General features: G+C 36.6%; 1 protein-coding gene across 4 annotated transcripts in view; it reads right to left on the bottom strand.

The window, feature by feature from the left end:
• Positions 1–247: 247 nt before the first annotated feature.
• Positions 248–12,535, bottom strand: part of LOC132697603 (influenza virus NS1A-binding protein-like) — a 50,268-nt gene continuing 37,980 nt past the window's right edge. For all 4 annotated transcript variants that reach the window (XM_060663167.1, XM_060663161.1, XM_060663164.1 and 1 more), the window contains 5 exons: positions 10,947–11,104; positions 10,760–10,887; positions 8,945–9,188; positions 3,343–3,687; positions 248–662 (listed from right to left, as the gene is read on the bottom strand). In XM_060663167.1, coding sequence (XP_060519150.1) covers positions 448–662; positions 3,343–3,687; positions 8,945–9,188; positions 10,760–10,887; positions 10,947–11,104 — 1,090 coding nt within the window. In that variant the 3' untranslated portion in view covers positions 248–447. The remainder of the gene's footprint in view (positions 663–3,342; positions 3,688–8,944; positions 9,189–10,759; positions 10,888–10,946; positions 11,105–12,535) is intronic.

Raw genomic sequence — 12,535 nt, forward strand, 5'->3', positions numbered from 1 at the left:
AATGGTTACGGGTAAGGGTCGCCTCGGCAGGGTGTTCAACAAGGGTCTGCGGCAAGCAAAGGGAGTCGGTTGTAAAAGCACTATATTTCTGGTGCAAGTATACTGTGAATTAGACTTAGGTATTTAAGTAAATGCTATCAATGGTCTGATTTGGCGTAAATCTAGCCTGCATAACATATTTTTTTAAAAACGACCACCTCGCTTACCTGCTTACCAACTTCCGCATTTTGTGACGTAGCATATGACGTAAAAAAAAACGCTGGGGAAACGCCTTCCTGAAGTTGATTTATTGCGCAATAATAATGTAACCAAAAAGGGGCGGGTCCGTCTCACATAATCCTTTCGTATTCCTTAACGTTAATATACAAATATAATAATAATCGTGGAACATTTAAATACATCAGAGAGATAATACTTGATTTATTTTACGTTATTATGTATGCCCGGTTACGACGATTCCATGATTACCGGATTTTCCGGACCGTCCGCCGCCGTTGGCGAGGGAATGTTTGTCTTTTTGTCTTCCGATATGCTCCGCCTCGAGTTTCTCCTGCTGCGCGGTTTCCTGCGAGCGATCGCCTCGCAGGTGCCTTTCGGAATGAACGTCGTCCACTCGTTCGTCTTTGCGTCCAAGTATTCGATCGTGTTTAGGAAGTTTTTACCTAAGTAAACGGAAATATGTAGAAAAAAAAACCGTAAGAGAAGGTTAATCTAAAGTTAAACCTTGTCCTGCTAAAAAATTCAGCTGGAATTTTGGTAAATGAACTCGGAACGAAAATCGACTATGAATACTCGGGGGATAGGGAACTGACAACAAGAAATATTACAAGAGTGCTTAAAACGCAACGTATATATCTTTTTTTTTATGGAACTTTTGTACTTTTTACAAATCTTAAATGGAACTGGCTCGCTATACCTGCTCATATACGATTCGAAGGGGTGGAGCTAAAGGAGGGGGCGTGGCCATTGTCTCGGATGACTGATTTCAATCAATCATGGATTCTCTAAGGAAGGACAACAGTGGCAAGGCTTTCGGACTCATTGTCTTTGGAAGGTTGTGGTGTGATGCAACGCTTAATATATCTTTAATCTTTAAATTTTGGATTCAGTGATTCGGGATGAGATAGTTTTACGGCTTTGGAAACAAGACGGTCGATAATGGATGATTTTTTGGCTGGATGGTGATGTGACAATGTATAAACCTGGCAGGGTTGACCATGAGGCCAAATAACAAAAGTATCATCGACGTAGCGTCTCTATAATTTTAGTTTTCGATGGAAGGTGTCATGAGTTTTCTTCTCAAAGACTAAATATACTCGCGATGACTGGTAATAATGGAGAACCCAGAGCTGTTAAATCAGGTGAGAAGGTTTGGTTTCAGATTCTTAGATTATAATACATCTGAAATAAAGTTGGGAGTTTAATAAAATGGGATGTTACTTCTAAAGTCACTGGATCTAATGTAATGGTTTTAATTTTTCAAATGATACCATCAGTTGTCCTTGTGAAGGGATTTAATATAGAAACTAAATATTTTGCTAGAGTGGGAGAACCAATTGTGCTGACAATAGGTCGAAGGTGTAATTCTGGTTTGTGAAGCCATAGAGACGAGAATTGTTTCCTGATAGTTGTGTTCATGACCACTTTATCTGCTTTTACAATTACGATGCTGGGATTCGATTTTAGAGATTTTAGGGTACAGCGTTTATTTGGAATATTCGATTTAGGAGGTTTGAGATGGCTGTTTGTTTAGGATAGACTCGACATTCGAAGGGGCAAGGACGAAGTTGGAACTTTTCGCAAGAACTGATTTTTCCGTCTCAGAAAGTTGGTGTGATTGTTTACAGAGCTACAGAAACACTTTACGTCTGATTTCTATCTAATAATTTATACATGAGAGATATTAAGCGTTCCATTACAAAATAGACTACACCATAAACAGTGAGTCCGAAAGCAATCCCACAATTGCCATTGTTATCCTCCATACATTCAAAACATCGCATCAAAAGTTCTTAAGATATATAGCGTCGAAACCAGATTTACCACCTGTCCAAAATTCTATCAACATCTTCGATCCGTCAAAGATAAAATTCCCTTTGAGTTTACAGCTTTCCATGCAATGCAAAGACAGGGAAAAGGCTACAGCAAATATCAACAGTTATCGAACACAACACGGTACACGATATAACTACAATTCTTGCATATCAATTCAATCAATCAAATCTATAAACAAACAAACGATCTTAACCGCGACTCATGTCTTTACCGATCACTAATATGAGAAACAGCCATCCGAGACAATGTTCACACCCCTCCTTTAGCCCCGCCCCCTCAAACCGTATATAAGGGAGGTCAGAGTCAGCAAGTTTGTTTTATCAGTACACAACGTTACTTGCAAATAGTGTTGTGGTAGCCTGGGGAAGTTTCTTTGAAAAGTTAATAATTGTTAGTTTTGTATATAACGCACAAATAACTTCCATAAAATGCAGAACTCCTAAACACGGGTCTAAAGTCGGCAGAATGTTAGTTACTTCAACCAGTTAACAGGCTATAAAACCCGCACAATAACAGAATGGTCCCATCAAAACCAAAATTCCGTTTGAGATACCAGGAGTTTACAGCATTTCATGCACTGGAAAAACTAAAATTCTTGTATGTAATCAATTCAATCAGTCAAGTCTATAGCAACCATACAATCTTAACCGCGATTCCCATCTTTTCATTTCACCAATATGGCAAACAATCATCCGAGACAATGTTCACGCCCCCTCCTTTAGCTCCGCCCCCTCAAATCGTATATAAGCAGGTAAAGGAACCAAAGGGGTGATTGGCGAAACAACCACATAACAGACTTGTAGACAGGAGGTTTCTTTTTTATATAATGCATAAATATCTTCCACACTTCCACAAAATGCAACGTTAGTTGCTTCAACAAGTTAACAGTCTATAATACCAGTACAGTTTCAGAGTGAACTATAGCTACCCTTTCAATGGAGTGCTGTGGTCACCGAAATATTCTATGAATATTCAGATTCACCGAACAAAGATGTTTGTTGTCCCGTAGATATCCGTATCCTTAAGTCTCTAAAAAGTGGGAGCCATACCCGTTTCACAATAAAATAAGTGAACAATGTGCATAAAAAGATTTAAAAAGCCGAGTTTTAAAATCGTAAAAATGTTAAGTAAAAAAGTTACACAACGAAATCTTCCATATATATTTGGTAAACGAATAAAAACTACCAGTAAACTTTAATTTCCCATTTCCAAGAGGTGGCAGTTTTTTTTTGTATCTTATTAACCCATACAAAATAGCAATTCCATCGGAAAAAAAATCCGTTTTACCTGAAAATCCACCTACTGCGTATAGCCTATCCCCCACTACGGTGACTTCGACGTTGGCCCTTGGAGTGGTCATACTCGGCCCCACCGACCACGTTTTCGTCTCGTCGTCGAAGTACTCGGTCGAACTGAGCGAGTGGGTGCCGTCGGATCCGCCCACCACGTACAAGCGGTTGTTAAACACGGCAACGCCGCATCCGCGTCTAGCGGTCACTATAGGTCGCGCCACCTTCCATGAGTCTTCTTCCGAATCGTATATTTCGACGGAGCTGAGGCAGTTCCACGCGTCGCAACCGCCGATCGCGTAGATCAGGTTCTTGTAAGCCGCCACGCCCGCCTGATAACGACCTGCGCAAGCGTCATCGAATAATCCAAGGCGTTTTATATTACAAGGTTATTTATTGCAAAAGTTCACATTTAAACAATGAAAGAGAAAAACTAGATTTATTAGACTGTATTTAGATTAGGCTATTGACTACATAACTAGCGAAATAAAGCGAAATACACACTTCTCATAATTTAAGAGATAAACAGTGCGCATAACAACGCTCATACCGATCCTTGCTGGACACCGTGACGTCGAAGTAAAAAAGACTATCATCTGGACGATTCATACGATTCGAAAGAAGATATGACGAATAGACGATAGAAGACAACAAAAGAGAGTTTCCAGTTTCCCAATATGTAAATATATAAACAACACCACTATCCATTAGTCTAGTATAATAGCAACTCTTTCAGTAAAATTGCAAAAATCATTACAAAAATAGGCAATATTGAAATAGGACGGTAGTTGTTGTGATTATTTTGTTATTTATCCACTGTAAAAGGAGAAGACGAAACATTGTTCAATAGAACCTAACCTAGAATATATAAAAGAGAGTGTTAATTTAATCAGTGTACTCCTTATTATTAATAAAGTTATTTTAGTTTAATATCTCCGTGTGTTCGTAAATTCACAAAAGAACCACGCAACGGCAAAATGAATACGTCGTGGGTGGTATTTCCACAATTAAAATTATAATAACTGGAAGTTTAGAGTTAAAGCATTTCTGGAGGAGAAACAGATTGAAGATACGTTGGAGAAAGAAGTATCAAATTTTGCTGTTGAAAACAATTTTCAGACATCAAGATATGATTGCTGCTTGTACTGTGGTAAAAATAAGTGGATATTATTATATGTAGATGACATGTTAGTAGTGGGAAAGAATGAAGAAACAGTATTTTTACTAAAGAAATATTTCCAAGCAAAAGGATATGGGAGAAGTGAAGAATTTCTTAGTTATGACAATAAACAGAAAGGAAGAACACGGTAAACTAGAAATAAAGCAAACAAAATTTATTGCAAAACTATTGGAAAATTTTAACATGAAAGAATGTAGTGGAAAATCTACACCTATGGAAAAAGGATTTCAATGTAATAAAAATAGTGAGATAGTGAATGTTCCTTACAGGTAATTGATCGGAGGACTGATGTACTTGTTTGAGGCGGGCGGGGGCGCTAATGAGGGGTATAAACACCGTCTCGGATAACTGATTCCCAAATTGGTGAAAGGTAGAGCCCTGAGTCGCGATTAAGATTGTTAGATTGTTTATAGATTTCTCAGGTCTCTACTCGTCACCAATTTGGGAATCAGTCATCCGAGACGGTGTTTATACTCCTCATTAGCGCCCCCACAAGAAAATATTTGTTGAATATGTACCAACTGAGGAACAGACATGTTGACAAAAACGTTTAAACAAGGATTTAATTGTAAAACTTAGAGATAAGTGTAATATTGTATAACGCTGCTAATGTTTATTCTTGTAATCACGATTTTCATTTATCCAAACACTTTTTAAAACTTCAAATCGAGGAGGAGGTGTTTTGTTATTTATCCACTGTAAAAGAAGAAGAGGAAACATTGTTCAATAGAATCTAACCTAGAAAACATAAGACTGTTATTTTGATCAGTGTAACCCTTATTATTGGACTTTCGATGGAACCATTGCAGATGGCGGACGTTGCTCCTGCCCGGTTCCAATAAAATTGTAGAAATCGGTGGTCATTTTATGACAATATTTAGAAGTTGTTCCCGTTTTTGTATATGTTAACTAACCTGGAGAATGATGGATTGGAAGGAAGGCATTCTTCAGGATTTTTGTATATGTTACACTCATCGTAAGCTGGCCGAGTGACCTATTGCAGTCGTGGCCATTAGAAGTAAAATCCAATCCAATCCAACCCTTATAATTAATAAAGTTATTTTAGTTCAATACCTCCGTGTGTTCGTAAATTCACAAAAGTTGTTGGACTTTTATTGTTTGAACAGTAGGATTATTAAAGAATGCTGCAATGTAATAGTTTTACCATTAATTGACATAATAAATGGATGTTTCCTCACTGGACTATATCCGGAGGTTTTTAAAGTGTCTAAAATTGTGCCAATCTCTAAGAAGTGGTGAAATGTTACGTATAGTCGTTGGCATAGTTGAGGGCTTTGAGGAGGGTGAGCTTTAACGCTGTGTGGCCTCTCCAAGGCCTTGGACTGTGTCAGTCATTCAATTTTAATGGAAAAACTGGATTTTTTCGTTTTATTTTGTCTCACTAATAGAAAGCAAGCAGTTTTCAGCGGTAATTAAATGTCAAGTTTACGAAATTTAATGCGCGGTGTTCCACAGGGTTCCTTTATGGGTCCAGTATTGTTTTTAGTTTATATTAATCTTTGGTCATATGAACCCTGTGGTCGAGGTTAATTTTGCAGACGACTCTACATTTAAAACTTCAAACACGAATGTCTTAAAGGGGAAACACAGTTTGCGAAAGAACATGCCAGTATGTGGTTTACAGCGCTAATCGTCTAAAATTGAACGAGGATAAAACTCAGTCGTTAGTGTTTTCAGCAAATGCAAATATATCCGAAGGAAGATCTGCGAAATTGTTGGGTGTAGTAATGGATGATAGGACCATATTGCTTATTTAATAAAGCGCCTCTCAAGCGTCAATTTTTTTGTAACGATGATTGAAAAGGTTACTAGAATAATAATAGCATGCTCTTTGTCATTCAATTTTGTCATATGCTGTTGTACTGCGGGGAAACTCAATAGATTCCATCAAAATTTTTCGTATGCAAAAAAGAGCGATCAGAATTATATCCAACGCAGGATACAGAGATAATTGCCATAACTCAAAAAATATAGCTTCAGTTCATTCAGATAATCATAAATGCCCCACTTCCTTCTCAAATTTGCTTCGAACTAGTAGGTTTAAATACACTCAAAGCATGGAAAATTCTCTAGACTTTGGTTTATGCAACATAATCCCGAATCAAGTCAAAAATTTGCTATTTAAAAATTTTAAAACCAAAATAACATTTTTTTGGAGCATTGTTTTACTCTATAGAGGAATACAAACAAAAGATAAAAAATATCACCTGAATACCCGATTCTTGATGGTGCCCACTGTTTGATTGTGTTCGGTATCTTCCTTTTTTTTCCATTTTTTTATATGTTACGTATTACGTTGTTATACCTATTATTATTGTAGACTTTATCTAGTCGTATTGTAATTCAGTCAAATAAAAATCTGTCTATCATATTTACTACCTTTTTTGAACAGCGGAATCACTTCTGCATACTTAATTTGATGTGGGAAAGTACTGGATGCTAAACAGGCGTTATATAAATGCGTTAAAAGGGGCACCAAGAAGTAAAGAACATTTTTAAATTAACAGGCTGTTCATTTTATAGATATCTAAGCAATGCGATTTTTTTAACAGTAAAATGGCTGATATACAATAAAATTTGTTGTACTATTAGGTCTACATACAAAGCTATGTGTTAATCCACTCTGTATAATGAATTTATCACTCTTTATACCGAAAGAAAAAAGGGCACATCAGGTAACAAAGTAAGGAATGTAGGCCAACTTGCAATTAAGAGAGTCTCTTACCTTCTCAGAATTCCTTACCCTAATAATCTAATTTATCGGCATGTATAAAAGCACGCCATTGTTTCAATCAGTTCCAATTGGACTAGAACCGGGAGAAAAAAAAAGTGATGTGGACTTACACCGTCGACTGTATCCACGATTTGGAAGTGCAAAGAAAAATCATTGAAGTAAAAAAATTAAAGCCAAAATTTTAAGATTTTGATGGGGCAATGTTGCAGTGGTTCCAAAAGCAACGTCTTAAAAATGTATTACTCTCTGGACCTATTGTAAAAACTAAAAGCAGAAAAGTTTGCTGAACAGCTTGGCATTATCGACTTCAAGGCTTCGGAAGGATGGTTGGGGAAGTTCAAACAGAGACATGGTATAAAAATAGGGACAGATAAGTGGCGAAGTCCGTGATGTCTACAGAAACGTCGCTAACGATTGGCTGGAGAAGACGTGGCCAAAACTAGCTCACCACATTTTTAATGCTGACGAAACTGGTATTTTTTACAAAATGACACCACATAAAACTCTTAAATTTTGAAAGGAAAGGTGTATGGGTGGAAAACCTTCTAAAGAACGTATAACAGTGTTAGTAGCTGCCAATATAAGTGGGAGTGGAAAAAGAAAGCTAGTCGTGATTGGGAAATCAACTAACAAACGATGTTTTAACAACATCAAGCATTTGCCGGTCACTTACAAGGCAAACAAGTCTGCATGGATGACATCGCAAATTTTTGAAGAGGAGATAAGGAAATGGGATGCGGAATTAACGGGGAGGAAAATATTACTTCTGTTAGATAACTGCCCTGCACATCCCCATATTCCAAATCTACGGTATATTGAATTGGCATTTATTTCAGCCAAAACAACAAGTGTATTACAGCCGATGGACCAGAGCATAATAAAAAGTCTTAAGAGTCGATACAGGAAAAATATTTTAATGGAAATGATCGAGGCCTGACACAAATTTTCCATTAATATGCTAGATGCAGTGAACTTTATTAGTAAAGCTTGGAAAGAGGTGACAGCAGAGACAATTCAACAGAATGCGAATGGGACTTGGAAGATGATCAACCACTAAGAGAGTGTATAAACCAGTTTCAAACAACAATTACGTTTACAAGTGAGGAGTTGCAAGATTTTATGGTGATAGATCAAGATTTGCGTACAACAGCAGACTTAACAGAGGAAGCCATATTACCACAAGCCAGAAAGGGTCAGGAAGATCACCAAGAGGAAAAAGAAGATGAAGAAGTTGATCTGGGACCACTACCAACCATTCAACAAGCCCTATATTCAATTAAGTTGCTAGAGAAATTTGTTATGTATTATATTGAAGAAATGGCGAAAATACAAGCCAGAGTATTGGCTTATTGGCGTACTAAAAAAAAATTCAAAAGAAAATGACAGATTATTTGAAACATTAAGTGTAGTTCTTAAATATTTATATAAAATGTTCCTAGGTGGATGTTAAAATATAATATACATAATTAAATATTACATAACACATATGCGTATTGTTATTTTTCAAGTGCCTATAACTATAACGAAAAAAAAAAGCAGTCCCTTCAATTTCGCTATATGGAGTTTCAACTATATATACATTATCTGACCAGTTAAAACTTGAGTTAAAAATAAAATTATCGAATGGTAGTTCTTTTCTTTGCTATGATTTGAGCGAAAGGTTACCTGTGTTGAGGGAAGCGATCGTAGTCCATCGTTGGGTAACGGGGCCGAAGGTGTCGCACTGTTTCAAACCCACTTGGCCGTTCCAACCGCCGACGCAATAAATCAAACCGTTCAACTCGCAGACGCCCATGTTGCTCCTGGCAACGGGCATCGCAGGCATTTTGATCCACTTGGCGACGCTCATGTCCAGCATCTCGACGGAATCGAGCTCCGTAGTACCGTTGCTTCCTCCGATCGCGTAAACCTAAGGATTCGGGTCATTTGAACTACTACGGTCGATTCTCGAAGCTAGCGGACCATATACTTTAATGGGACAAGAATCAACAATCACAAATCGATGGAGTATTTTTTTATTTGCTCAAAAATGTAAAAAGTTTTCTTGAAAGATGATTCTCTGAGTTTATATTAAAAGAACCAAACTAATTTCATAGTTTTATGTAACAAATTTAAGCAATTAAAAATTTGAAACGCGCGGTCATTAGCTGTGACCGGTTGTGACGTCACATAGAGAAGCCATTAGAGAACGACAACGTGTTCGCCTTGATAGTTTTAATTTTAATTGTAGTCTTGATCTTGTCGCCTGCTTTTGTTATCTTGCGTTTAGTATCGACCAGAAAGTTTAGCCACTAGTTTTTAACCAATGCAATATTGTTATCAGCTTAAAGTTTTTTAATTTTTAAAATTCAAATGGAACATCAAATAAAATGTGGATTATTTGCAATATCGTTTTTGTGTTGCTTCCATTATTATCATGTAAAGCACACTAAGCACAAAAACAAACACACCTTTACATGAGTCAAAAATAAACGTAGATAATATAATTCCCGGCCTATAACCTGAGAATGACAGTATAACATGTCGCCGTATCGGTCGAAAGGCAGCGGTATGACGTCACGATTATTCCCGCACATAGATTAATTCTAACTGAGAAGAGTCCATAGTATATATGTAGTAGATTTTATAACATTGCCCAACAGCTTAAAAGAAATAAATAGTTGGAAATGATTTAAAACAAATATTAGGACACTTCTGATAGAATTAGAACCTTACTCAATAAAAGATTATTTTGAGAAAATAATGTAAGAATTTTTATATGTTATGGTTAATTGTATAGTACATCTTGGTATTAGACGCTATTTCCGGTGTGTTTCTATATTTTGTAATATACTAACACAATTTGAAATAAAGATTATTATTATTATTATTACATATGTGCTAAATTTCATTAAAAAATCTAAATTGGTACTACAGATATTAAAAAAATATATACATTTTATTTTTGCAAATTTTACCACCCCATATCTCAAAAGTTAGACGTTCATATGAAATTTTCTCTTTAAAATGTACCCAAAAATTAATTACAAAACACCCTGTATATACAATTGCCAACACGTCATTCATAAGCAGCTACTCTGTTTTTAATGACCAGCCGCTAAACGGCTGATTCGATTTATTAAAAAAAAAAAACATTTTTTCGTCAATCCTGATTTACTTTTACCTACGATTGCTATAGTAATTCCAGAGGCTCCCCGAAATGTTTTTAGAAATATACAAAGCAAAATTTTATTGAAAGTTTAAACTATTCATCGTTTCTATGTATAACTGTAAATACGTTTTAAAATGTTTATCTTTCAATTTTATATATCAGTTTGGATGTTTTTATAGGTTATGTCTCCGCCCATAATGTGGCAATATCTTCCCGTCCCTAATTCATTTCATTAACTTAATTTTGCCAAAATATAAAACCCAAGTTTTAGTTTGTTTTTTTAGTCCCCGGGGTATAATTTTAACGTTCGCGTGGTAAATAACACGTACCTTATCGCCGAATACGGCGATTTTGAAACGACCCCGACTCTCCCTCATCGATGGCAAATTCTTCCAGCTATTCGTCTCAGGAATGTACTGCTCCACCGACCGTAGACATTCGACCCTGTCGTAACCACCTGAAATTTGTTTTTTTTTTAATCGTAAACCAACTACCCATTAAAAAGGAAAAACCTACCGCAGACAAGCACCGTGTTCATATAATTGCCGCAACCGTGGGCGCATCTCTGGGACGACATATTGGCCAGTGCGCAGTAAAGATCCGGTTTTTCTTCGCTGGCCGGTCTGCTAGTGTTCGGCGTTTGGGTGGGGGAAGGTGTTTGAGGTACATTTAGCCTATTAAAAATTGAGAAAATATCATTTGACGGCCCCCCGGATGGAGGAATCGACGGGTTTTGAGTTTGGTTTGTAAAAAATCAACTTCTTACGTGCTCTAAAAGGGATCACATATATAATACGACCAAAAATATATTGCATTTATTGCTTTGACGTTACTCTAACAGTGATATGTATCGTTCTTAACAGTTTAATCTAAATTACAATATTTGACAGTGACCCCTCCAGTAAAGAAGAGGCTGTTTTCACTGGATAATTCAAAGTACCTGTACTCTATTTATCTTACAGGCAAATTTAAAAATAATCATTTTTGTCTTGTGTCCCTGTCGATTAACAACATTCTTCTTCTTGTACTTTTGTGTCTTCTACATAGTTCTTTGATTCTTTTTTAGACTGTAGATTATATTCGCGGTACCTTCGTCGGGCTGAAAATCCCTTACGGGAGGTTGTAGTGCCGAAAAGTAAAGCAAACCCAAAACGTAAGATAAGGCACCACTACCAAATTAAACGCAGCATACAGGTTCCAAATCCGTAAAATAGGTAAAACTTCCACAAAATTTCGAACCTATTGCTTGCAGAACCTCGACCAACGGTAAAGTGAAGCCGGAAAAACGCGCGATTTGCGTAGTTGGACCAAAGAATAAAATAGATAGGGTTGGGCTCTTATAACGAAACGACATGGCCAATAGAACCTGTATGAAACGCGAACTTTTATAATAAATTGATGTATCTGGGTAGCAATAGTCGAGAGTTTCTACATATAATTTTAAGAAAGCTAGTAGGTACTGGAAATTTTCTCAGTCGAGGTATCGATACTGCGAATGAAATTGATAAGTCAATGTATGGCTCAAGCCTACAGGTAACCAAAGTATTCTTGAACTGAGGTGGCTTTTACTTGATGAAAATTTATTTATCAAAATAAATAAGAACTAAACATTTGATGATTGATTTGTCGAAACAATTGTCATGTCATAATATATAATTTCGTGAAAATCTGAACTTTTAGTTCTTATTTATTTTGTCAAAGCATTCTTGCCGTGTGATTCGAATGTAATTATTAGAAAAAAAAAGGAATTCAAAGAAATATTAAATTATGAGCTGCTAATAAATGGTATGAAGGCAGTGACGGTATTTAGGGAGCGAAATAAAACTCTTCCGATCATGCAAAAATGCGAAACTTAACGCGCTTTACTGGTTGCCTACTAGACGTAGCGGTAACCAACGAAGAAGATCGCATACCGGCTGATTGACGAATGAATAAATAACCTCTCGGTCGAAAGAATGTGGGGAACCATTGCACATGGCGGACGTTGCTCCTGCCCGGTTCCAAAATATTTATAGAAATTGGTCGAAATTAGTGTCATTTAAAGAAAATATTGTTAGGTATAGTCGTTATCTGACGTGATAGGGACGTAGTGCCTATAACTTTTG

This window comes from Cylas formicarius, unplaced genomic scaffold (assembly GCF_029955315.1).
Source record: "Cylas formicarius isolate icCylForm1 unplaced genomic scaffold, icCylForm1.1 PGA_scaffold_10__41_contigs__length_53128322, whole genome shotgun sequence".
In the NCBI taxonomy this organism is placed as follows: domain Eukaryota; kingdom Metazoa; phylum Arthropoda; class Insecta; order Coleoptera; family Brentidae; genus Cylas; species Cylas formicarius.